Source organism: Mauremys mutica, chromosome 2 (genome assembly GCF_020497125.1).
Source record: "Mauremys mutica isolate MM-2020 ecotype Southern chromosome 2, ASM2049712v1, whole genome shotgun sequence".
Lineage (NCBI taxonomy): Eukaryota > Metazoa > Chordata > Testudines > Geoemydidae > Mauremys > Mauremys mutica.
The window spans coordinates 218182514-218210033 of NC_059073.1; the positions used below are offsets into that span (position 1 = coordinate 218182514).

The 27520-nt window shown below is 39.5% G+C and overlaps 1 protein-coding gene across 4 annotated transcripts in view; it reads right to left on the bottom strand.

Annotated features, from left to right (window-relative positions):
* Positions 1 to 27520, bottom strand: part of ANO10 (anoctamin 10) — a 257183-nt gene that overhangs the window by 215522 nt on the left and 14141 nt on the right. For 3 of the 4 annotated variants that reach the window (XM_045006445.1, XM_045006447.1, XM_045006446.1), the window contains exons 3-8: positions 20658 to 20855; positions 18732 to 18866; positions 15294 to 15413; positions 12189 to 12758; positions 2999 to 3054; positions 370 to 444 (exon numbers count right to left, since the gene is read on the bottom strand). In XM_045006445.1, the coding sequence (XP_044862380.1) occupies positions 370 to 444; positions 2999 to 3054; positions 12189 to 12758; positions 15294 to 15413; positions 18732 to 18866; positions 20658 to 20855 (1154 nt within the window). The remainder of the gene's footprint in view (positions 1 to 369; positions 445 to 2998; positions 3055 to 12188; positions 12759 to 15293; positions 15414 to 18731; positions 18867 to 20657; positions 20856 to 27520) is intronic. The other variant, XM_045006448.1, reaches the window with a different exon arrangement.

The following is a 27520-nucleotide window of genomic DNA, read 5'->3' on the forward strand; positions in this document are numbered from 1 at the left end:
CCAGGAAAAACAATGCAGACAAGATTTGAAAAGTCTACTGCATAACAAAAAAAAGGCAAGAGAAAAAAAGATTTCAGGCCTTGTTTATATATCAAAAAAGATATTAACCTCCCACCCACCTTTTTCTTCTTTGCAGGTCAAATTGTTTGAAAATATTTTCTTATTTGTAGGTTTTATTTGTGCCTCTTTCATATTGTTATGATTTTGCAAATATATTAGAGGCACTGAAATACAGAAAACTGGATTTGCCAGAAATTATTAACAGAGGATGAACACATATCCTATATTAGAAAAGCAATAGAAACCCTCTGAATTCCTATTTCAACTAACCCTATATTTCTTAGATATTTTACAGTTTCCAGAACTCACCTGTCGCAGAAGTTTCATATCAAAAAGGACAAAAGCAATGTAGAAGAGGGAGGCAAAGCAGTTTAAAAAGTTGAACTGCAAAGAAAAAATGTAAATAGTATTATTGAAAAGCAAGCTCAAGAGAGAAAATGTAGACTAAGATCAATAAACAACACCCAACATAACAGATAATTCAATTAAAGAATTATTGTTCAGATAAAAATCTTCATTTACAAAGTTCAGTACCTGTATTACCAACAACTTAGATTTTCTAACCTACTTTTCAACGCCTACATTACTTTTGCATTTTTCTCAGTGAAACTAGACAGCTCAATTTCACTTTAGGCTACCTTGAAAATCTGAGCCTGTTCTCAATGTGCTAACTAGAAGTTCCAGTTGTACAAACACAGAGTAAGAAGGTAGCTTCTGTCCCAGACACAACAAAGGAGTATAAACAAACAACTCAAAAGGAGAAGAAACAGTAATAAGAGCATGTTGTTATAAATCCCAGCTTTTAGCATTTTTTTTTTTTTTTTTAGCTTTTCAGGAAAGCATCCCTATTCAGAAAAGCACTTAATGTGCTTACATGCTTTCCTGATTCACGGCATATATGCACAGCTATTTTAAACTTACAGAATGTAAGTAAACAAATATAGCAGATAACCATTAAATCCCTACAGCCATCTACATAGCTTTCATCAGTTGGCAGTTTCACATAGGCACAAAAATAAAAGAGGGTCTTGAGGAGAGATTTGAAGGACAAATTTTGGTTCTAAACTGAGATGACAATGTTTCTTTAAGTTATGTCACAATGTTGGAAATACGTTATAAATATATACCTGCTGGGTGTATGTACATGAGATATACAGCAGTTGCACTTTAGATTGAACCAGTTTTAAAAGATTACATGAGTTTGACAGATATTCCATATATTTAAAATTGGAAATACCACTGGAATTGATATTGTCTCTAAAATAAGAATGAATTTTAAAGGGTGACAACTGTATGCATGAATTTGGAACCTTACTTAAATGAAAGGATATATGTGGCAAGAAGGATACATTTTCTGGATATATATACACAACTCCCAATGGATTGCCCAGCAGATCACCTCCCAAAAATGTATCCTGTTTGTCATCAGTGCTGGCAGAGTTTGGGGAGAAAGGGGAGGTCTGTTTATTCCACCCCTCTTCTGGAGCCCCCTAGACTCTCTTCCTTCTGCAATTTATAAGTACCAATCTGCCATAACATTTGTCATCTGTAAATTTTGCAAGACAAGAGAATGAATCTGTTGAGGGTTCCATATAGGTATATGGTTGTACATTATTATATAAACTAAATATATGCACACACAAATATAAAATGTAATATTTATTTTATTGTGTGCACACATTACACAAAATAGTTAACATTCCTATTCTCTGACAAACAGCTGTAGAAGCAAAACTATATCTGCATAAATGTGATTCCTATGTACAATAAGGCAGCCAATGGTTTTGTATAATATCTTTTTGGTAAGTCTTTCATTAACCAAAGAAAACTAGCCATCTCTAGCTGCATAATGTAACAACACAAGAATGACCTCCATCAAAAATACCAGAGTTGTATTTTAGGCTACAGAAAAATAAAGAACTCCTACAAAATTAGCAAATGTTAACTGGATTTTTAAAAAACCAAAGAAATCAAAACCCACTGTGACGTTCACCTGGTGTTATTTGGACCAGTGATCTGATAGATCACTCCAATTCTTGACTCTGGGAGCCAGCCTTACTCTGCTCTGCTGTGAGAACCCCCACTCCTGGGCTGTTCACGCACAGCCTCTGGCATGTAAGCTGCTCCTTGGATTGTGCAACCGAATGACACTAGCCAATATCTCTGGTCCCAGACACAACCCTAGGAACCTTCGTCTTGCAGTGTCCAGTTATACCCGCTGAACACTGCAAGCTTATATGAGTTTGTCAAATTTAACAAAGAAATTGATATGCACCAGGCTTTTTATCCCAAGGGGAGTCTCTGACACACTTCAAACCAAACGTACTGCTTTAGGTTGAATAAACACACAAAATGTATTAACTACAAAGATAGATTTTAAGTGATTATAAGTCAAAGCATAACAAGTCAGATTTGGTCAAATGAAATAAAAGCAAAACGCATTCTAAGCTGATCTTAACACTTTCAGTAACCTTACAAACTTAGATGCTTCTCACTACAGGCTGGCTGGTTGCCCTTCAGCCAAGCTCTCCCCTTTGACCAGCGCTTCAGTTGCTCGGTGGTGTAACTTTCCAGTGCAGACATGCCCTTATGCTCGTTAATAACTACACTCCTATGACTGCTTATGCAAGTACATTAATGTATTTGAAAAGTGTTTGCACAATCAGCCTCTACATCAAGCATTTGGTAATATTCTTGGATGAATGAATCAGTGAAAACAAGAGCTTCTTGATACATACATTTGAACTTATCCTTGTAAAGAATGAAAGCAATAGTTTCCAGATGCAGCAAGGATCATCTAAAGAAAAATCCACACATCTAGACTCTTGAAAGGAAGAAATTCAATATGGGAAAACTGAAAGCTGACAATTGTGGAAACAAGGGTCTAACACATTATATATTGCCTCCTTAAATAAAACTTTACACTAAACATACCTACCACTAAGACCTTCAAAATTAGATGATTCTGATGTGACGATTCCAGTCTATGATTTTCTAAAATATTGAAAACAATCAGTTGAGATACAATACAAAGCACAGAACACACATTAGACACTATGGTACAATAAAAACAAACAAGCATTTTTTCCTCTAGTTAGAGAAATATTTAAGCAAGAGCCTGTGGTGAAAAGTTTGGGCTGTGCCATACCCACCTCAGTGTTTAGCCCATCTTCAAGTATCCTGATGCGTATCAAGTATATTAGTATTTTTTCCTATTACAAAAATACTTCTGAATCTCTCTCTCTTTTATGAGAACTATTTTATAATAGAAAAATAGGAGAAAAATTGCACTAAGTGTTAAGCGTGATTGAGGCTCTGATCCTGCTCCCATTGAAATCAAATACAAAACTAACTGAAACGCAATGTGAAGCAGGATTGGACCCTAATGACTGGGTACTAATCTGACGCCCATAGAAGTCAATGGAAAGACCCTCGTCAACTTCCACAGGGCTTTGGATTTGGCTGTTAGAGGTCAAATGGGACTTCGTATGATACATGAAGTTCTGCACATACACAGTCATAACAGAATTAGGACCTTTAAAGATTCAGGCTTCAGAATTATGATACAGCCTAAACTCTCTGGATGCTTTTTGTTTTGTTATTGTAACCATTTTACAAGCTCCTTCCCTTTATGCTCATTGCCCCTACCTAAACAATAATTAAATAAGGTGATGTATTTGTACATACTCACTTTTCAGAGTAGAAATTCACTTTACAGTTAAAGAGTGGCTATGCATGAATCATCTGAGGGTTTTTTCTAAATCTGAAGCTATCATTTTTGTTTTTTTAATTATGCAGGCTCAATTGTGGTTTTCAGTAAGGACAATAAAATGGATATTCTCTACAGAAAGGTCACAATTCTAATATTTTTATTCTTTTGGGCAGGCATTTTGTGAGGGCTCAGATGGCTAGGGAAAGAGCTCCCTTGAGGAATGGGGAGATTTTATTTGGTTTGTAATATTTTTGATGCCTAGTGATTATGTATGTGGGGAAAATATGTTGCTATTTTGGTTTTGTATTTATTTTTGTACCTTTAACTGATGGCAAGGGTCCCTGATGCCCAGAACATGCATTGTTGTACGTGTTTGTTTAAATCCGCATAAATATAGCGTATACATTACTTAATTCTGGAGCATGAAGAGAAGGGTCAGAAAAACAAAATACAAAACATTTTACTTAATAGCAGTATTGATTACAAAACATCAGGTCCACTTTATTAAAATAATCACCTAAACACAAACTTCATCCTCTACAATACTCCTCTTCTCAGGCTCTCTAAATCATCCTTAATTCAGTGTAAACCCTCTCAAAAAATCATTTAGTTTTCTCTGTTCTCGGTGCAACCCTTCCCCCAAACCATTGTAATCTACTAGAATTATTTTCCTTCTCTAGCACTGCTGCTATAATATTTTGACTCCTTTAAAGATTTCCGTAACTTCCAATCTTTTGAAGGCTCTAGAGCAGGACACTAAACATTTCTTGGCATCTGACATTTCTAACAAATCAGCAGCATTCTGGGAGGCAGCCCACTAGAGAATCTCCTGATAGACAAGTGGAATCTTGGTCTGGACCAAATAGCCCTGTGTAAGATTCTGTTGAGCACCCACCACCTTACTTAGCTCACTGCTTTGGAGTCACCAAGAGTGGAATATATACATATGTATGGACAAACTCTTGAAGAAAAAGTTATTTAAGAGGTTTTTTTTAATTGATGGTGTCGTTCGAGTTGTAGTCCATATATATATATACATATATGTATGTAGTCATATATACATATATACATATATATATATATGTGTGTGTGTGTTCCACGACCCACCCTTCTTCCCCTCTGCTTCAAAGTCCTATTGTACAGCTGAATTCTGTGGTGGAAAAATAACTGAGTTGTGATTGGCCCTGCACCACCATTTATGCTCTTGGAACAGGAGCATTAGGGCACTTGGGGTGCATGCGCAGACTCAGCAGATGCAGCTGTACAAAAGACTGATCTTGAGTGTATTGGGTGCTCACACACCAGGAGTGGAATATTAGATATAACACAACATCTAAAACTTTCCCAGAACTTTGGTTGCTGTATAAGGTAATTTTTCTTGTTCTGTGGAATACAGTGTATGTATGAGATTTTTCTGAAGTAGACTTTTACCAATTATATAGTAAAACTAAAAAGCATATATTAATTTCCTAAACTTTTTCTTCAGGTGTTTGTCCATACATATGTATATATTCCACTCTTGGTGACCTAGATAAGGTGGTGGATGCTCAACATTTCTTGTATACTGTAAAACAGCTCTGCCAAAAGAAGTGTCTGCTCTGGATGCTTCTATTAAAGCATAATGTCTAGTAAAAAGGTGTATTGCCAGGTGGCAGCTTTATATATGTCAATTATGGGCATGCTTCTCAAAAAAGAACAGCTGAGGCTGCCTGTGCCCTAATGGAATGAGCTTTAGTACTGTTTGGTGGATCTAATTTGACTAGCTCATAACAGAGTCTAAAATGCCCTGAAACCCACTTAGGTAATCTTTGAGTACAAATGGGGTAGTCTTTTAACCTCCCGGCAAAGAACAAGAATAACCTAAGAGAGGACCAAAAAAGGTTCATTTGCTGATAATAAAAGGCTAGGGTCCTATGCACTTCAAGGGTACATAACTTAGATCATTAGAATAGGGCTTCAGGAAAAAACAATGTAGGTAAAATGTAGGACATCATTTAAATAGAAACCTGACACTATTTTTGATAGAAATTTGGGCTGTAGCTAAAGAAATATCTTCTTAAAATGGAAAATAGTAGACAGGAAGTCATTCATAAGAGCCCCATGATTCCCACCCTCCTAGCTGATGTGATTCCCACAGGAAAGGAGGTTTTCACAGAGATAAGAAAGAAAGAACATGATGCAATGGGCTCAAATGGGGGATCCATGAGACCTGCCAAAATAAGACAAACATTTTCAACAAACCCCTAAGGAATCTGGACACAGTGGGATAAGAAAAGATGTTATACCTCAAAGGTTAGTGAAAAGGATTAATAACTGTGAAGTGCACCCTGACAGAACTAACTGAAACTCTCAAAATTCTTTAATGCAAACAGACAAGAGTGCTAGGATTGGCATCTCAAGAAGTTCATGGTATTCATACCAAGTCAAAAATGTTCTCCACTTAGTAGTTCTTTTTCTGGTGACGTTTTTTCTGCCGTTATTTAGAGTGCTCTGTTTAGCAACTGAACATAACCTCTGTATCTCTGACATCCATTCAGAAACTAACCTGTTAGATGAAGGGTGACTTCTTCATTCTGGGACGTGGGTCTGAGGATAGTGGAAGAAGTATCGGAGGACAGCTCAACAAGCGCATCAGTTCCATATACCAGAATTACCTCAGCCAGGTGGGAGACATCAAAACAACTCTGGCTGCATTTTGTCTGATCTCTCCAGGTATACCCAGGAGCAAAAAAATCAGTGAATAAGCATACAACAGTGCACAAGACCATGGAATGAGGAACATATCCAGTAGGGATCCTGGATTCTGTCCCACTCTGGAACAGAAAGTGTGACATTTCTAGTTCATGTCCATCACAAATAAAAAAGTCTTCTGATGGATGACCCCATTTCTTGAAGATCAATTGAATCACTGAATTATCCACTCATGTTCTGATGAAAAATGCCTGCTCAGACTGTCTGCCAGAGTGATTTGCAGACCTGGAAAGTGAACTGCTCTGAGCATTATCAGATGTTGGATGTACCAGTTCCATTACTAAACCACATCCGTGCATAAAGGAGATGACCAACCTTCCCTCCCCCAAGTCTGCTTATATAAAACATGCAGTTGTCTAGTCTATCATTATATGAATGGAGTGTTCTTTTACTAGACGTAAGAACTCCATGCAAACTTTGCGAACTGCTCTGAGTTACAGAACATTGTGTGCAAGTGTCTTCCCTGGGGAGTCCATTTGTCCTGTACCTATAGTGATCAAAGCCAGTAGTAAAGCATTCATCAGTATCATCTTGGTTGGAAGGGGTGGGGAGAAAGTTGCTCCATGGATGCCCTGTTAGTGGTCTTTCTGCCAACTCAGGGAGGAGGGAACATCCTCTGAAACCATCAGAGCCATATCTAAGTTATTTTTGCTCAGAATGCAGAGATTTCAGCCAGCCTTGCATGCAGCATAAGTGTCTTCTGGCATGACAAAAGTTCAGGATGTCATATGACCCAGCAGATGGGACTAGTTCTTATTGTTGTTCAAGGTTTTGTCTGAAGCTGGGAGATGAGCAGTCTCAAACCTGCCCTGAGAAAACTATGTTCTGGTCATCCTGGAGTTTAGAATGGTCCCTATAAATCTATCCACTGGGTTGATAACAAAACAGACTTTTCTCTGACCTTTAGGCCAAGCAACATAAATAGTTGAAGAATAATTTGGATGGAGTTCTGTACCTTCTCACCAAGTAAATGGTCAGTATCCAGGCTCTTGATGATCCCATCAAAAGGACTGTTTGCTAGAAGATGCAGACTCAGAGGCCAAGGTAGGTGCTAAAAAGGACTTTCTCTTTCAGAGTTATTAATTTCTAGGCAGTTCTGCAGGTCTTGCAAAGTTGAAAGTGCATGAAGTATTTCTCTGCCTTGAGTAAGTGTGTGTTCTATGTTTTCTTTGTTTGCAGGCATGTACACTCCCAGAGAGCACAATGTGATATGAGAATCCTTCAAGGAATCAAAGGCAACATTTTCTGCACCAGATTAATTCCATCCCTCAAACAGAAGATCCTCCACTGCAGAGCGTACTTCTCTTGAGATCCCAGAACTCTAAAGCCAAGCAGAGCACCTCATTACCACTGATGTTGCCATCATGAGGGGATATATGCAGAGAACCCAGTACCACCTGCAGGGATGTTCTTGCCACCAACGGCACTTCAGTAATTAGGGACCTGAACTGCTCTCTATGCGCCTGTTGTAATTTTTTAATAAAGGTTGTAAACTTAATTATAATAAAGGAAATCACATAAAGCAAGCATGACTTGATAGTTTGGAATTTCAAAGTACAAGCTCATACACAATAATTCTTATTACCAAACAGATTGAAACACTTCGTTCCTTTTCAGATTGGGTCATTTTAGATAAGCACTATTTTTCTTGTTTGCAGCAGCCACAACTAGAGAGCCCAGAACCAGATGAGAATAAAGATATTCCACTCTCCAAGAGGGTACATAATACCTCATCTGGGGGGAACAAGAGCCATTATAGCAGGGATAAGGGAGACAAGAGAGAACAGAGGGGAAATCAAATCAGTATCTTAGATTTCCGTATACTAATGCAAGAAGTATGGGGAATAAGCAGGAAAAACTAGAAATACTAGTTAATAAACACAACTATGACATGGTTGACATCACAGCGACATGGTAAGATAATACACAATTGGAATATTGTTATAGAAGGATACAGCTTGCTCAGGAAGGACAAGCAGGAAAAAAAAAGATGTATACAGTTGAACTGAGGTTGAGATGGAAATAGGAGACAGGCTTGTTGAAATCTCTGTGTAAGGATAAAAGGAGTAAAAAATAAGGGTGATGTCATGGTAGAGATCTACTATAGACCGCCTAACCAGGAAGAAGAGGTGGATAAGGCTTTTTTTAAACAACTAAAAAAATCACCCAAAGCACAGGACTTAGTGGTGATGGGGGACTTCAATTATCAGAAATCAGTTGGGAAAATAACACAGCAGGGCACAGATTATCCAACAAGTTCTTGGAATGTACTGGAGACAATTTTTTTTATTTCAGAGATGGAGAAAACTAGTAGGGGAGAGGCTGTGTAAGAAAGATAGGAAGTATGGCAAGAGACAACCCTGGCTTAACCAGGAGATCTTCAATTATCTGAAACTCAAAAGACTCCTACAAAAAGTGGAAAATCGGTCAAATTACAAAGGATAAATATAAACAAACAACATAAGCATGTAGGATTAAAATTACAAAGGCCAAGGCACAAAGAAAGATTAAACTAGCTAGAGACATAAAGGGTAACAAGAAAGCATTCTATAACTACATTAGAAACAAGAGGAAGACAAAGGACAGGTTAGGCCCGTTACTCAACAAGAGGGGAAAAACAATAACAGAAAATGTGAAAATGGCAGAAGTGCTGAAAGATTTTTTTTATTTCAGTTTTCACCAAAAAGTTTAGTAGCAATTGGACATCTGACATAGTGAACACCAGTGAAAATGAGGTCAGATCTGAGGCTAAAATAGGAACAAAAGTTAAAAAAATATTTAGACAAGTTAGATATCTTCAAGTTGACAGGGCCTCATAAAATACAACCTAGAATACTCAAGGAGCTGACTGAGGAGATATTGAGCCACTGGAGATTATCTTCAAAAAGTTATGGAAGATGGGAGAGATTCCAAAGGACTGAAAGGGGGCAAATATAGTGCAAATCTATAAAAAGGGGCTAAGGACAACCTGGGGAATTACAGGCCACACAGTTTAACTTCAGTACCTGGAAAGATAATGGAGCAAATAATTAAGCAATCAATTTGCAAACACCTAGAAGATAATAAGGTGATAAGAAACAGTCAGCATGGATTAGTTAAGAACAAATCCCCTCAAACCAACCTAATAGCTTTTTTTGAAGGGTAACAAGGCTTGTGGATGAGGAGGTGGGGGGGCAACGGTAGATGTGGTATATCATGACTTTAGTAAGGCTTTTAATAGTCTTGCATGACCTTCTCATAAACAAACTATGGGAAATACAACCTAGATGTAGCTACTATAAGGTGGATGCATAACTGGTTGGAAAACCATTCCCAGAGAGTAGTTATCAGTGGTCCACGGTCAAGCTAGAAGGGTGGGGTCCCACAGGGATTAATCTTGGGCCCGGTTCTGTTCAATATGTTCATCAATGATTTAGATAATGGCAGAGAGAGTACACTTCTAAAGTCTGCAGACAATACCAACCTGGGAGGGGTTGCAAGTGCTTTGGAGGATAGGATTAAAATTCAAAATGATCTGGACAGACTGGAGAAATGGTTTGGTCTGAAGACAACAGGATGAAATTCAATAAAGACAAATGCAAATCAATTGCACACACAGAAAATTGGAAATTACTTCCTAGGAAGGAATACTGCAGAAAGGGATCTGGGGGTCATAGTGGATCACAAGCTACATATGAGTCAACATTGTAACACTGTTGCAAAAAAAGCAAACATCATTCTGGGATGTATTAGCAGCAGTGTAGTAAGCTAGACACAAGGAACAATTCTTCCACTCTATTCTGCACTGATACGGCCTCAAGTGTCCAGTTCTGGGTGTAACATTTCAGGAAAGATGTGTACAAATGGAGAAAAAATTCCAGAGGAGAGCAACAAAAGGTCTAGAAAACATGACCTATAAGAGAAGATTGAAAAAATTGGGTTTGTTTAGTCTGGAGAAGAGAAGACTGAGGGGGGGGACATGATAACAGCTTTCAAGTACATAAGAAGTTGTTACAAGGAGGAGGGAGAAAAATTGTTCGTGTTAACCTCTGAGGATAGGACAAGAAGCAACGGGCTTAAATTTCAGCAATGGAGGCTTAGGCTGAACATTAGGAAAAATTTCCTGTCAGGGTAGTTAAGTACTGGAATAAATTGCCTAGAGAGGTTGTGGAATCTCTTCCATTGTAGGTTTTTAAGAGCAGGTTAGACAAACACCTATCATGGATGGTCTAGATAATACTTAGTCCTGCCATGAGTTCAGGGGACTGGACTAGAAGATCTCTCAAAGTCCCTTCCAGTCATACGATTCTGTGACACCTCATGTGCCCATGAAAAACTAGAACTGTTGCCTTACAAGAGGGGTAGTATTTGAATCAGAGTGACTTTCGATGTGACTTCCTAAAAAGTCCTGGTACCAGAGAAAGTCTGGAGGGGAACGTATGCAAGGGAAGGAAGAATTAACAAGACTTCCCAAAAACTAACTATAATTTATCATAAAATGGGGAGATGCCAATGGTCAACTAACTAACTAACTAACTAACAAACACTAATATATAATTGATTCCAAAAATCATTAACAAAGGGAGAGACACTGGGAGGTCCATCTCAAGCCACACAGGCGATGAGAAGGAACCAAATGGCAACTGGTCCTGCACTGTCCTTTATACCATTGGTACAGGAGCACAAGGGAACTCAGGGAACATGAGTGGATCCAATGGACATTTCTGGCCAAAAGTCTTAAGTGTGGGAGGCAAATGCGCACTAAGACTGGAATGAAAATTTATATATATGATCAAGCACTCAAAGAAGTAGTCCTCATAACATATCCTTGTCCCAGGATGCAGCCCCCATCACCAGACTGTTGCCTCCTCCTGGTCATGCTGAAGATTAGCTCAAGACCAACACCCACATCCACAGTCTGCACACCAGCACTCGGTCTCTGCTCCTGCCTACGGCTCCTCTCTCAGCTCCTCAAACTGCAGGGTCTTCTTCTTGACTCAGCCCTTTGGCTAGGTCATCGTCTGTGCTTCCCCCTTTCGGGGGGAAGGAATCACTGTCCAACAGTCCAGCCACTTCCCAGCGGCAAGGGGTGGGGGGGGAGAAGAGAGAGACCCAGGGCCACCCACAACTCTGATCCCACCCCAGGAACCCTGTATCTAGCAGCCTCTCCTTAACATCTCACCAGTGCTGCTTCAATTCCATGGGCCACTTTCCCACGGCCCCAGTACCTTCTTTGCCCTTTTCTCAGGGCCTCCAGCCTGCAAGTCCCAGCAGCCAGCCAGAAGCTCTCTCTGTAGCTCCCCTGGTCTCTGGTAGCAGCTACCCTGTCCAAGGTGCTAGCGGTCCTTGGGCTTCCTGCAGCACCTCACAGTGTCTGGCCCTGCAGCTCTTTTTATATGGGCATGCTGGGCCCTGATTGGCTGCTCCTTGCAACCACTCTCCAATTGGCGGCTCCCTGTACAGCCTCCCTAGGCTACTTTAACCCCTTCTCTGCCACTGTGGGGTGGATGCTCCTTCACAACTAAACCGTGGATTTGTCCAGACAGTTTTCTTTATGTACGCAGCAGTACGTTTAGGAAATGCCTTCCTCGCTAGGAAATGTGTTTATATACATTTATTCTAAATGTTTGGGCTTCTTACTTTCTCATGTAAAAGAAAAGTAGACAGAAAAAAAGACAAGTCTTACCCCATGATGTTAAGAATTCTGCAGCATATCGGTAGACGCGGTTCATCATTTCAATCACAATAGCATAGATTATGCTGGGCAAAAATAGCATTAATTTGCTAAAATAAGACTCATTCTCCTCATGAAAATCCAGAGCCCAAGTCTCCAACTCAAAGTAAATCATCATGACATACAGTGAGAAATAGAGGCAAAGGCACACAAATGGCAAGGACACCAGATAAATTCGTATCTGTCTTTTAATACTTGAGTATACTGGCTCCTCCTTGCCAGTGACAGGATTGATTCCCAAAACACCATGAAATCCTGGCCTCGGTTCCTCAAACTGCCGCTTCATCAACAGTGTCCCCCATCTGTAAGTCATGATAGCACAGCAGCGCTTCCAAACTTCAAGGATCACTGTAGACCAAAGCAAATTGAATGAGGCAAACATCACATACTTGTCATAGTCTTCCCATGCAAACACATAGTAAGGAATCCCAATGAGAGCCATAGGAACCAAAGCAAATGTGAAGTATTCCAAGAAGCCAAAATACAGAGCAATCGTTTCACCAAAATAGCAACGGATTTGATCTGTGGAGAGAGAAAAAAAAACCTAAGCCAAGGCAAGGGGGAAAACACCAAAAGAACTTATTTTTCAAAGCACACAAAGCTTTTTAAAATATTCTGAGACAGAAGTACTAAAATCTTCAATAGGAACTGCATTATCTTCTAAAGACACAAAAGAGTTATCTGACTGGCACACTAAAAGAAGGAGTGAACATTAGGTTCCCATGTCATACTGGTTGCACTGAAGACAAGATTTCCTTTCAGATATGACCACTAAGTAAACAACTTATCCATTTCACCAAACCATCAGAGGGTTTGTCTACTCTACCCACGTGATCAGTGGGCAGCGATCAATCCAACGGGGGTCGATTTATCGCATCGAGTATAGACGTGATAAATTGACCGCTGAGCACTTTCCCGTCGACTCCTGTACTCCACCAGAGCAAGAAGCACAAGCAGAGTTGACGGGACAGCGTCAGCTGTCGACTTACCCCAGTGAAGACACCGCAGTAAGTAGATCTAAGTATGTCCACTTCAGCTACACAACTCACATAGCTGAAATTGCATATCTTAGATTGACCCTGAGTGGTAGTGTAGACAAGCCCTTATTTGATTATGTTAAATAATTCCCAACATAGATCTCAGTGTAATATGAAATGAAGTTTCAGATTAAGACAATGGCCCAAATTTCAGTTTCCTAAACAGAGAAAACCAGTATCATTACTTCTCTGTAATTCTTACCACACCTCTAAAACTACCAGAAGGTATATTTGGAAAAAAAAAAAAAAAAAGTAGTAGGAAAGCCGTAACTACAGCTTATCTTAGCATCTACAACTATAGCATTAAAAATCTAGTAGAAACAAAATTCTAACATCAATTAAAGCATTACTGATTGCAAAACACTGTGTTATTGCAAAGTTAAGATTGAAGAGTTAGGCATTCAAAAGAAATGCCAAAATTAAGGCTAATGCAGAATTTTAGCAGAGCCTCTGCTTACATGTATTAAAATATTGTCTTTATGAAATGACATTTTGACAGAGTGACTGCTGACCAGAGTCTAATGTGCGTGTGTGTGTGGGGGGGGGGAAGTTTGCTGGAGTTTAGTGGGGAGCGAGACTTGGAATCTATAAAGTTTGCCTCAGCTTTGCAAGAGCCTGTTAGCCTTGGACTGCGGTTATCCTAGAAGCCTGCCCAGCTGGAAAGATTTGCTCCAGCCCTGAAAAAGACTGGAAAAAGCTTAGCCTAGGTAGAGGCCTGCTGCAGCTATGAAAGACTGAGCTTAATGTGGAAAGATCACTGAGAACCACCTAGCCCAAAAGATGTTCTTTAGCCTGGGCAAAGACTTGTTCTAACTATGTGGATTCTTTTTATTTTAACTGAGAGATTAAATGTTCTGAAGCAATCATGAGAATTTCTATCATTTAAGTTTCTTCAGTTCCTGACGGACCTTAATTGTTAAGCTTACACAGTTAACTACTCAAAAGTACAATAAAAATGCTGAATTTAAGAATGGATATCCAATCTTCCATGACCCCATGCATTTGCATGTATACATTACAATTTAATGTTTTATTACATTAGCATATAATTTCTCAAATATCAAACATTTTTTCTACAATCTTAGATATAAATGTAGCATCTTCTATTTTGTAGTATTCTGTGTATGCCAGAAAAACAAAGTTCACGACAAAGCTTTGTCTCATACAATTCACACCTTATAACTATAGTATCCAACTGAAAGAGCATTCTTCTCCTTCTCAGTACAATATGTAGTTATGTTTCCATGTATGTATCAACAGTATTATGCATCCATCACATAAAAGATTGGTAAGGAATGCTTAAAAAAAAAAAAGTACTGAAAGTACTATGTATGCCTGAAGTACAATTTTCAAACCCTCATAACTGGGCGCTCATATAGCACTGTGATGGGCATGATTAAAAAATCAGAATAGAATAGCAATCAAAAACAGTTTTCACCAGAACCGATTTTAACTTTCTCTCCTCAGCTACACTGGCACTAGAGCTGTTAAAATACACTTGTAAGAATTCCTTTTTATGATGAAGAAAATGTTTTTCCCCCAACATTCTCCTCATACTCAAAGATGGTTGAACTGTATTGCTCAAACTGAGCTATAATTAACTACGGCATTTCCTGACTTTTAAGTGTTTAACTGTGAAACTTTAACACTGCATTAAATATATTCTTTCTTACATTTAATTTTCCAGGTTTTTTTTTCCCAAGGGATACAAACCAGAAGACCTTCTGTTGCCAGTGGGATCAATCTCCAAAGTCTTGGCTAATGGACTTTGGAAGTTCATTAACCCAAAGGAAATCACACTTTTATAACTTCCTTAACCTGCTGCCATGCAACACCAATTATCCAAAAGTTTCAGGGAAATAGTTTAGATAAAGTGAGTCAGCAGGATCGGAAGTCTGTACTCAGAGACAGCTCTCTTGATTAGAAAAGGACAGCTAGCTTCTCAAAAGCTCACCACCACTGGAGCCACTTCTGATTTCAAGACATTTAATTTTTTTCAGTGAAATAAGTGCTAACATACCTAAAGGTTGATAACTAATTTTAACCTGGCCATACCAGGTGTACCGGAGCTTCTTCAATTCTTCTGTATCATGAAGTGGGAAAATCTGAAGTAGGATACCACTGGTCATCAATCTTCTCACTGAAAGAAAATGGGGAAAGCTATGTTTACATGGCTCCTGTAAAGTCATAGTACAGTTAGCATGCTTGCATTGGGTTACATTATAACTAGCAAGCCTAAAAAATGTTTGAAAAAACAACTAATTTGCTACTTAAATCCTTACAATACACATAATATGTGCATTTAAAAGTTCTTATATATTAATATAACATTATATAATATAGAAGGTGCATAACTGTTTAACGTCCCGACAAAGACCTGGGCTTAAATGTTATCTCCAAGAGAAACTTGATAGTCCGTCTCATCATACAAACTACTCCAGAGGCTGGCAGTTTCTGTGGCTTCAACAGCAGGTGGTGTAGCAAGTCAGAACTGAAATGCAGTCATACACCCATGTGGGGAAGCTTTAACAGCACCTGCCATTGTGCCTCGTTCTAGTTGATGAACTTATTGTTATTTTCATGAGCACCAAAAATTATTAATATTTTTAAAAAATTAAGTCTATCAAAACAAACTAAAAGAAATAGTTGGGGGGGTTAACTATTATTCCATTGCTTATGGGAAATTTCCTCTTAAATTGCAAAGTAGCCAAATACAAATGCTCTCTTCATTACAGAAAAAATCTCATATTATGATATCATAAATTTGTATTCAATTTTGATGACAGAAAGCAAGTACTATTTATGTTATGTGCACATCAATATAAGGTGCTCAGGGGGTTGGAATTTTAGAATGAGACTGGGAAAATGGATTTAAAGGCAAATAATTCTTCCATCGACCTAGCTACTGCCTCTCTGAGAAGTTGATTACCAACATTGATGGAAAAACTCATTCTATTAATGGAGGAAGTGTCTAAACTATAGCACTACAGCATCACAGCTGTGCCACTGTGGTGTAGACATAACTTCAGACTCACCTCTGATATTTGCAACTTATCTTTCTATACACATTTCTTGAACTATTAAAAAGACACAAATCTTTCTATTCTGTAGACGTTAACATGAAATATAAAAACAAACTCTAATGATCCACAGATATTAAAAGATATGGTACATTTCTTTAGAAAACAACTTATGTGCCAATGGGCTAGTTCCAGCTTTCCTAAAAATAGTATGCTCTTATTGCTCCCTTCCCCCATGAAATAGAAGAGCTCCCAAGTCAGAGGAAAAATGATCTACCAAGGATGATTTAAAGAGTTGCAAATGAAACCAAACTTCCTTTCTCAGTAATGTAATACTAGTGGTCTGGACAAACTATTACTTTTTCTGATACTTTCATAAGGAAACAAACCAAACACATCATTATCAAAAGTGAACCACATCAAATAAGATGCTTTAGCACACAATCCTTCCAAAGCAACAACATATAACATCTATTCCCTGGATAATTAATATAGTTCACATTGTCTGCAATTTGCTAACAGAAACAGAAAGTTACAAGTTGTCATCTTCTACACACAGAGCATGAGTATTTTTCATAAATGGTGAGTAAATTAATTAATGTAAATAGATGCTATTCAATCTGCATCTGCTAGCTTTCCCACTAGTGTGCTTTGTGATGGTTCTTGTGGCACGCAAGACTGAAACATGCCATAGTGGCTGGGTGTTAGCTCCCCGATACTAGCAGCCTTTTAGCCACTCAAGCACTCTCTTTTGGGCTATGGCAGCCCTATCTTTGCCTTGCAGGTTAACAATAGATGCACGCCCCCATCCCTGAATCTCTTTGAATTGTTCCCCTGTGACATCCTAGCCCTGACACTGGCTACTCAGAGAAATCCCAGATCCTCTGCCCCCAAAGAACCAGTGTACCCCAATAAGCAGTTTTACCTTAAATCACTGCTCCTGTAAAATCGCACAGCACTTGTGAGCACTTATAATAAAACAAACATAGCTCTCCATTCTTTCTTAAATAAACCTAACTAGAAAGTGTGGTGGAAACAAACATAATACAAAACAAAATCATAAAACTTGAACATGGGTCTACACTTATTACTAGTTACGTTTCTACTTAATAAAGTAGGTTTCCCCCCAAAGTTCAGTACGCGGCAGAGATGGCTGGCTACATAGGAACCAGGATCCAATTTTTCCTGAGAATATCCCTGCTACCCAAGACATCTCCTCAGTGAAAGGATACAGAGTACCTTTTCTGACTCTCTGTTATACTGAAACAGTATTCTGTCTTTACTCATAGGTAAGGTGATTCTCTGCTGTAATGAGAATTCTCTGTTGTAATGAGAAGCCCTCCAAGCGGCCTAGACTGGTTGCGGAGAAGCAGCCAATGAGAGAGTCTGCAGAGAGCAGCCAACCAGGGCCCAGCAGGGCCATATAAAAGGAGCTACAGAACAGAGCAGTAGTCAGTTGCTGCCTGGAGTTGGACGAGAGAGGACTGCATTCCTGGCTGGCTGAAAGAGCAGCAGGACCACGGACAGCTCAGTGTGATTGGAAACCTGAGAAGGAAAGGCACTCCTGGCTGGCTGCTGGGACTGAGTCCAAGACAATTGCCAGCAGGGACTGGGGGAGCAAAAAAAGGAGCTCCTGGCTGGCTGCTGGGACTAAGTAAGGACCAAGCCGAGGGAGGGCCACAAGAAGACAGTGTTTCCAGAGAGGATGCCCTGGGGGTCCGGCCCCATACTAGAGCCAGGATAAGTTAAAGACTGTACATCTCAGAAGGGGGGTGTTCTGTTTCACATACAATGTGTATGACTCAGCCAAAAACCACCTGAGAAATCACTGACAGGGTTCAACATAAACTGAAAGACTGCAGACATACCCGACCAGAAGGGGGCACTTGCAAGAGGTGGATGCCACCTTGTTACAAATCTATTATGCTTTGCAGACATTTGTGAAAATTTAACATTTCTGCATGCAGATCCTCAAAAGGCAAGAATTTGTCTCACCACATATATATCTTCAATATGCTTTTAAATTCTATTTATTGTAATACTCAAATTTTTCCTGGTAATAAGGTTTGCATATTAAACTAAAAAGATTAAAGAATCTAATAACTAAATTGATTAGAAATGTGAATAATTAAAAATTTGCTTCCCAACTTTCATACAGCATTTATCCATCCATTTATCTTTTCAGAAGACCACTAGTTGAAGTTTATAAAAAAAAAACAAAAACCCTTCATTTCTTTACATTACTCCAATTCTTAAAGATGAAGAAAAATAAAAAGATACAGTGGAGTAGTACTGGATTCCTTTTAACTTTTGAAGGATTTCTCATGGCTATAGGAAGTTGTGAACATCCCCTTTACCTTACATATTCACAATGAGCAATATGTTTCAAATATTAGTCAAAGCAATCAGTTAAGGATACCATAAACTAAATCACTTACTAATTGATTTTCCTGGATACAGCTTTGCCTGCGCGTACCCAGGAATCATTCTTTCATCTTTGGCTCTCAAATTTTCAAGTTCGTGCTTGATAATGTACTGACGCTCTGCCATTGTAAGGAAATCGTGATTGTCCTCTAAATAAGAAAAAAAAATGGTTCATAATACCCTTTCCTTAGCATACCAAAAAAATCTAATGGAGATAATTGCTTAGAACACTGGGGACAAAATAGGCACTAAAGACCAACAAGTTCAGAAAAGAAATGCTGTGCACCAATATTATTCGATAACACATTTGTGAGAGAAAACTCATGCCTCCTAAAAGCCTTCAATGATAAGAAACACATTTCAGCTACTGCATATTTAATCTATCCATATGACTTGAGAATGTCAAAAGGGAGAATATTACTTACTTGCAATTATGTTTCTCTGAAGATATAATTCTGACAATGTCTCACTCCCAAGTTTTAGCACCATAACGAAAGATCAGGCAGGACTTCTCAGCTTTTACAAAATTTTGACCTCTGAGGGCAGCAGTTATGTTAGCACACAAAAAAGGCCCCCTAACAACTATTTCACACCAATCCTGCTGGATATAAATACTACCTTCCAAAGCAGGTGAATGTAACAGAATGGTGAACCAATTCAAAATAACTAAATCATGACCAAAGTAATGAGAAACCTTAAAAAAAAATCCCAAACTCTAAGGGGGTTTAGTGGGAATCCTGTTGGAACTATATCTTCAGAGAAGTAGAATTACAAATAACTTTCCCTTCTCTGAAGATACCATCCAACTGCATTTCTAATTTATATTAATGCAAAGTAGGTACCTTTTAATTCATGCTAGCATAGTCTACACAGGGCAACTGGAGCACAACACTTTAAAGTGCTCTACAATTCCCAGCTCCATAGTCCAGACTATGGCATGGTCTTCCAATTTCAGGACAGCCAGATCATAAAAAGAAATGCACTATAACAACTATTTGGACACGGTTATCTTGGTAACAGAATTGTCCAGCAAACTGGTGTCAAAACATGCAAACAATTTAATCAACGTTAAAGGGCTTCAGTGATGCCAAACAGAACCCCAAGAGCCTTTTGACACAGAAAATACAGAGAAGGGCCTCACTGAAATGGACAGGTGAAAAAATGTTGATAAGACAATAGGCTAATTTAATATGGAAATCTGGTACTTCCTTGGAAAGCAGGAGTTCTGCCAATCTCGCACTATGGAGCTAAGACCCCTAAGAAAGAATCGTTGCATGTGGTATCCTTAAAACAATGCATTATTATTCTTGGTAATGCCAACAATGTTCAAACACAAAGGAAGGAATGGGCCTTTCCCTGATTAACTCCCAATCTAAAAAATACAAATATGAAATCTATCATTCCCATGCTAGTGACCAATTGCTTGATGTACAAACATAATGGATCAAAATAGTTCCATTTTTTCCAGCTAATTAAGATGCAGTTAACCCCAACATTTTGCTTTCCATTTTTTTTTTTAAAATCAGAAAAGGAGGCAATAATATTAACTAATACTTTAGATAGTGTTAATCATGTACATATTACTAACAAATTTAAGGTCCTTGTTAACTTTATTATAAACTTTCATATCAATAAATGAACATAGAGATACATCAGGCAAAAAAGCATGAAGTAAAAGCACAGGCACATTACAAGATGTGATTCATCCAGAGACAGGAAATACAGATTAATTCCACAATGAAGTCTGAATGTTCAAAGGTCCAAAGGATTACATAGACAATGGCTTATTCTAGCTACTTCTGTTAGCTTTTACTATTCCAAGAAACAGAAAGAGAATAAAATATTTGACTAGTTAAACTGTGTACTTATGCACCTACAATCTTTGACCATATCTTTTTAAATGATTCAGGAATAGTCCTAAAACACTTAAAGCACTTTACCTGCAAAATCTTTGAAGGTGTTTCTACTGCTATATGTAAAGGTTCTCATTGAGTTATCATTACATTCTTTTACCAATCCCACAGTTTCAGCTCCCAGCAGCAGCCTTATGTGAGAGGCTCCAACAAGATATACATTTTGATTTCCATCTATTTTTCCTCCATCTTCTTTTACCAAAGGTTTAACCAACAGCTGGGCACCTTTAAAGAAAGGCAACATAAAGTAAGGAACATATAAAAGGCACATATTAAACATTATCATTGTAATACTAAGCACCCAATAAGACCCAATTCTGTGAAGTGCTGAGAATCCACAGTTCTCATTATAGAGACAAGGTGGGTGAAGCAGTATCTTTCATTGGACCAACTTCTGTTGGTGAGAGAGAGAAGGTTTTGAGCTGGAAAAAGGTGGCATGCACATTTGACTTTTCCAAGCTACTTTTCACCCATAGCCCACTGCGACCATTTGCTCTGCTATACATAAATATAACTTTAAACCATTTTTATGCAACTGGATTTCTACTAAATTTATATAGTACAAGGGAAAGGGGTTGGAAACAGGGACTTTATTTTGCTTTTTTACCCAGGTAGAAAAATCCAGTTCACATAGCTAGAACACTACTGCGTACAATTCTCATTGTAGTCAGTGGAGGCTAAAGAGCCATAGCAACTCCTAAGAGGTGTTAACCACTTTGCAGGATTGGGCCCTGATTTAATTTAGTTTCTGTAAACACCTGATCAAGTGGGACTAGCAAGAGAATAAACACTGCAATTGACAGCCTGGCACAGGGAGGACAGTTATAGGAGTAGACTGAAACATGCTAAAACGCATACTTACAACATAAGAAATCCTTATTTATGCAAATAGTTCCACTGACTTTAGCAAGCTCCTCATAATAGTAAGGCTTGCAGGATCAGGCCTTTTAACATAATCATCTACCTACATGCGACAGGCCTAGAAACTAGTTTGTGGCCACAATCCAACATCAACTCAAGTATTAATGATCAACTGATTTTCTACCTGTGTCAAAAGCAAAATAAAGTCCCTGTTTCCAACCTTTCTCCCCGTACCATATACATTTAATAGAAATTCAATTGCATAAAAATGGTTTAAAGTTATATTTATGTATAGCAGAGCAAATAATCACAGTGGGTCATGGGTCAAAAGGTAGCTTGGGAAAGTCAAATGTTCATATCACCTTTTCTAGCAATATAGAAGATAGATATTTCATATCATATCTAAAATCCTGTGAATACAAATTCTTTCAACTCATAACTTTATGACAGAGCTATTACTATGCTACTGATAAATCTGTTTTAAAGTTGAAAAGTTAATGTTCCAAAAAAGATATTGAAATAATTAGAGCATTATCCAAAAGCTTCAGCTTAAATCTTGCTTTAATAATAGTTATAAATATGATGCCAAATCCAAATCACTTAGTCTGACATTACTTCACTAATTTTTATTTGCAAAATACACCACTTTTATCCATTGCTTAGAAAATGTTTCAGGGAAAGAAATGTCCTAATTTTAAGAAGTTTACTAAAATTTCCATTTATTTCTGAAATCCTAATGATGCTGTTGCCTACCCTATATGTGTTTATAATAAACTACACCAGTTTTCCTAATATGGGGAAAGTAAGAGCAACAGACTTAAATGTTGAACTCTGGGAATAATATTTGCAGCCTCAATTTTTAAAGTGACATGCTATCTACACTATTAATTTTGACTACAAGGAATTATTACATCAAAATATTGGTTTACTGTCAGAGTATTATCTTAGTACTTGGTTACTTGTATTAGATAATCAAGTTGCAAACCTTATCTAACATTCTAATACTTTCTTCCTTCATGTCTCATTCTTCTTCAGATTCTTACTGTTCCCTAACCTCTCTCTTCAATGACCCACTATGCTACCAACAACCATCTTATCTCTCTTAGCCCTACAGTGAAGTTTTGTAGTCTAATATCAAGTGTTTGGGGAATTCTGTGGTCAGCCATGTCCCCAACCTATGTGATATGTTAATAAACCAATATGATGGACACATCATAAAAACTTCAAGAACTCATGAAAGGTAGGGGGTCCACCTGACCTGTAGGGTTATCACAAAAAAAAGGAGGAAGTAATCCCTCTCCAAAGGTACATTTATTTTTAATTTAAAAGTTTCGCGTTGGCATGGGCTCTCTTAAAAAAAGGGAAATACAATTATTGGAGTTTTTCAAGACACGTTATCCTTGTGTGTATTCCACTTGCAGGTGCACATGGGCCCAAATCAGAGATTATTTGCTAGTAGTGTCTGTTTGGTTCAGGCATGTGCCCTAACTATCCTTGTACCCTTTACCGAAGGTCTAAAGGGCAGTACAGGCCCACCCACCACTCCAGTTCCTTCTCTACTGCAGATCACAGAAAGTAAGGGAAGCAGGCCATGGAATACACACCAGGTCAACACATCTCAATGAACTGCAGTTACTGTATAGACAAGTAACTGTCCTGTCTTCTTTTGAGTGCTCGTCCCTGTGTGTACGCCACACTAAGTGATTCGCAAGCTGCCATCTAACTATGGTGGTGGGTGTTTGGAGTCCTATTTAAGACAAATGAACAACAACTCCACAAAAGTCATCTCTGATGAAGATGCCTACATCAACACATATTGTCTTGTAAAGGCATGTATTGAACTCCATGTGGCAGCCTTACAGACAACATTTTTCAAAGAGGTCACCGCAGTCATTTGAGCCCTTGTTGAATGAGCATTAATATTGGTTGGAGGAACTAACTTAGCTAATTCATAGCACAGAGTAATGCAAAATCCACTTTGCCGATTCTGTGTAGATATCTGAACTCCTTTCATTCTTTCAGCATACAAAATGAATAATTTTGGGGACCTAGAGAATGATTTCATTCTCCGGAAGTAGGTTAGCGCCAATCTAAAGTATGTAACTTGACTTCATCAAAATGAAGGGGGAGCGGGGGTTGGATAAAATTCCAGTAAAATGTATAATCCAATTCAGGTGGAATTTGGACATTATTTTGTGTACTAAGAGAAACTTTGTCCCAGTAAAAGACTGTGGGACTAGGGGTGGGGGAAAAATCAGCCATGAGAGACCCTAACTCTCCCACCTCTTCTCACAGATGTTATTGCTACAAAAACGGTTTTCACAGACAGATATAGAAAAAAACATGAAGCCAAGGGTTCATACAGACCTGTCAAAATAACATTAAGGTCCCATATTAGGGCAGGTTCTACTATCGGTGGAAATATTTTCATTAAACCTCTCAGGAACCTAGATGTGGAAGGGTAGAAAAATACTGGAGAGCTATCCAAGGTGAGGGGGAAGGCACTAATAGCTGCTAGATGTACCTCAGAGAGCTGAGTGAAAGACCTGAGGTCTTCTGCTAAAAGATATAGTCTACAATGTCAGGTATCTGAGACTCTGGAAGTGCCAGTTAATATTGGCAAATCTGTTTTACTTTGCACAGTACACTTTTCTTGTAGAATCTTTTCCACTGCTGCTCAAGATGGTTTGCACCTCTGAAGAACATGATTTTTCTAGCTCTAACATCAATCCAAAAACCAAGCAGTTAAATGGCAGGAGGACAGATCAGAATGATGGGTCATTCCCTCATTCTGAGACACAAGATCCAGCATGAGAAGCAATCAGATAGGGTGATCAGGTGTCCTGATAAAATTGGGACTGTGCAGATATTTAACCCTTTGTCCCAATCAATGTACCATCAGGATGCCATTTGTCCCGATATTCAGGTAAGGAGGGGATCGGGAGGGAGGCGCTGACTCTGTGGGTGCTCTAGAGTTGGGGAAAAATTGCAGCCAAGCTGCCCCACTCCTCGCCTCCTTCTTCTCCCTCCCACCCCTAGGGCGCCGCATCCGCGCTTCTCCCCCCTCCAGCACTTCCTGCCATCTAACAGCTGTTTGCTGGCACTTAGCGCTTTCCAGGAGGGATGAGCAGGGACCTGGTGCACTCAGGGGAGGAAGCGGAAAAGAGGCAAGGCAGGGGCAGAGACATGGGATGGGGCGAGGGCGGTGCAGGGGCGGAAAGAGACAGGGGGTGGGTGAGCACCCACCCGGCAGAGGGAAAGTCGGCACCGTAGGGGTGAGTGGTGGGCGGGGGGGGTGAAGAGGGGAGCAGCGGGCGGGAGACTGAGGAGGGATGCAGCAAGCCAGAAGCAGGCCGGGGGATGAGGAAGGGTGCAGTGGGGGGGAGGAACGGGGAGGGGGCAGGACCTGGGGAAGAGTGGGAGCGGAGCCTGGGAGGAGCAGGGGTGGACTGTAGGCGCGGCTGATGGCACCCCAATGTGTCCCGATATTTTAGTGTGGTGATCTGGTCACCCTAAATCAGATTGGAGGGCAAATGGACTAGTGAAAAAGCTGTGGGGAACAGTACTGCCTCAGCCACACAGAAGTTTATAATCTTTGCTTTGTCTTGTCTGATTTTCCTTAACACCCTCTGAAGCAATGGAATTGGAAGATAGGCATATGTGAATACGGGATTAGGAATGCATCTGCCAGGGAACTTGGGCTTTGACCTCCTCTGGTACAAAATATCCGACATCGCTTGTTCCTATCTATTCTAAACATGCCTCTGCTGGCTGGCCCTTCTGGTGGAAAATGAACCAAATCACCAATTTGTGGATTTCCCATTCATGGAGAAGTGCATGTTAAGATTGCCTGCTTATGTATTCTGGATAACGGCTAACAGACTGCTGCAATATAGTTTGCACCAGTTCCAGTACTCTGCACAACACAAGGAATGATCTCACTCCACCCTGCTTGTTTATGTAAAAAACTGCAGTTGTGTTCTCTTGACATAATCTGAACAAACTCATGAATTATCAGCAAGAAATGCATTTTACATGGCTCTCAGCTCCAGGCCATTACCCTCTGATCCCACTGAGGGTTACCAAAAGAAACCACACCATTTGCTCAAGAAACTCCCTGAAAAAACACAGGAACAAATCTGCACAGACACACCCCGAAAACCCCAATCAGGGGTATTGTATCTGCTATGAAAGATCCAAAAGCCTGGAAATCCTGAATGCCCCATCATCTCAGGCATTGGCACCCTGACAGCAGGATTGTCTGGCTACGTAGACTCTCTCCTCAGGCCCTACACTACCAGCACTCCTAACTATCTTCGAGACACCACTGACTTCCTGAGGAAAACTACAATCCATTGGTGATCTTCCAGAAAACACCATCCTGGCCACTATGGATGTAGAAGCCCTCTACACCAACATTCCACACAAAAATGGACTACAAGCCATCAGGAACAGTATCCCTGATAATGTCACAGCAAACCTGGTGGCTGAACTTTGTGACTTTGTCCTCACCCACAACTATTTCATGTTTGGGGACAATGTATACCTTCAAGTCAGCGGCACTGCTATGGGTACCCACATGACTCCACAATATGCCAACATTTTTATGGCTGACTTAGAACAACGCTTCCTCGGCTCTCGTCCCCTAACGCCCCTACTCTACTTGTGCTACATTGATGACATCTTCTTGATTTCAACAATTTCCATCCCACCATCAACCTCAGTCTGGACCAATCCACACGAGAGATCCACTTCCTGGACACTACAGTGCTAATAAGTGATGGTCACATAAACACAACCCTATACCGGAAACCTAGTGACCGCTATACTTACCTACATCCAGCTTTCATCCAGACCACACCACATGATCCATTGTCTACAGCCAAGCTCTAAGATACAACCGCATTTGCTCCAACCCCTCAGACAGAGACAAACACCTATAAGATCTCTATCAAGCATTCTTACAACTACAATACCCACTTGCTGAAGTGAAGAAACAGACTGACAGAGCCAGAAGAATTCCCAGAAGTCACCTACTCCAGGACAGGCCCAACAAAGAAAGTAATGGAACGCCACTAGCCGTCACCTTCAGCCCCCAACTAAAACTTCTCCAGCGCATCATCAAGGATCTACAACCTATCCTGAAGGACAATCCCTCACTCTCACAGATCTTGGGAGACAGGTCACGCCTCGCTTACAGACAGCCCCCAACCTGAAGCAAATACTCACCAGCAACCACACAACAAAAACACCAACCCAGGAACCTATTCTTGAAACAAAGCCCATTACCAACTCTGTCCACATATCTATTCAAGGGACACCATCATAGGACCTAATCACATGAGCCACTCCATCAGAGGCTCATTCACCTGCACATCTACCAATGTGATATATGCCATGTGCCAGCAATGCCCCTCTGCCATGTACATTGGCCAAACCGGACAGTCTATACACAAAAGACTAAATGGACACAAATCAGACGTCGAGAATTATAACATTCAAAAACCAGTCGGAGAACACTTCAACCTCCCTGGTCACTCAATTACAGACCTAAAAGTCGCAATTCTCCAACAAAAAAAACTTCAGAAACAGACTCCAACGAGAAACTGCAGAACTGGAATTAATTTGCAAACTGGACACCATTAAATTAGGCTTGAATAAAGACTGGGAGTGGATGGGTCATTACACAAAGTAAAAACTATTTCCCCATGCTAATTTTCCCCCTGTTACTCACACCTTCTTGTCAACTGTTTGAAATGAGCCATCCTGATTATCACTACAAAAGTTTTTTTCTTCTGTTGATAATAGACCACCTTAATTGATTAGTCTCGTTAGAGTTGGTATGGCAACACCCATTTTTTCATGTTCTCTGTGTATATAAATCTTCCTACTGTATTTTCCACTGCATGTATCCGATGAAGTGGGTTTTAGCCCACGAAAGCTTATTCCCAAATAAATTTGTTAGTCTCTAAGGTGCCACAAGTACTCCTTGTTCTTTTTGCTGATACAGACTAACACGGCTACCACTC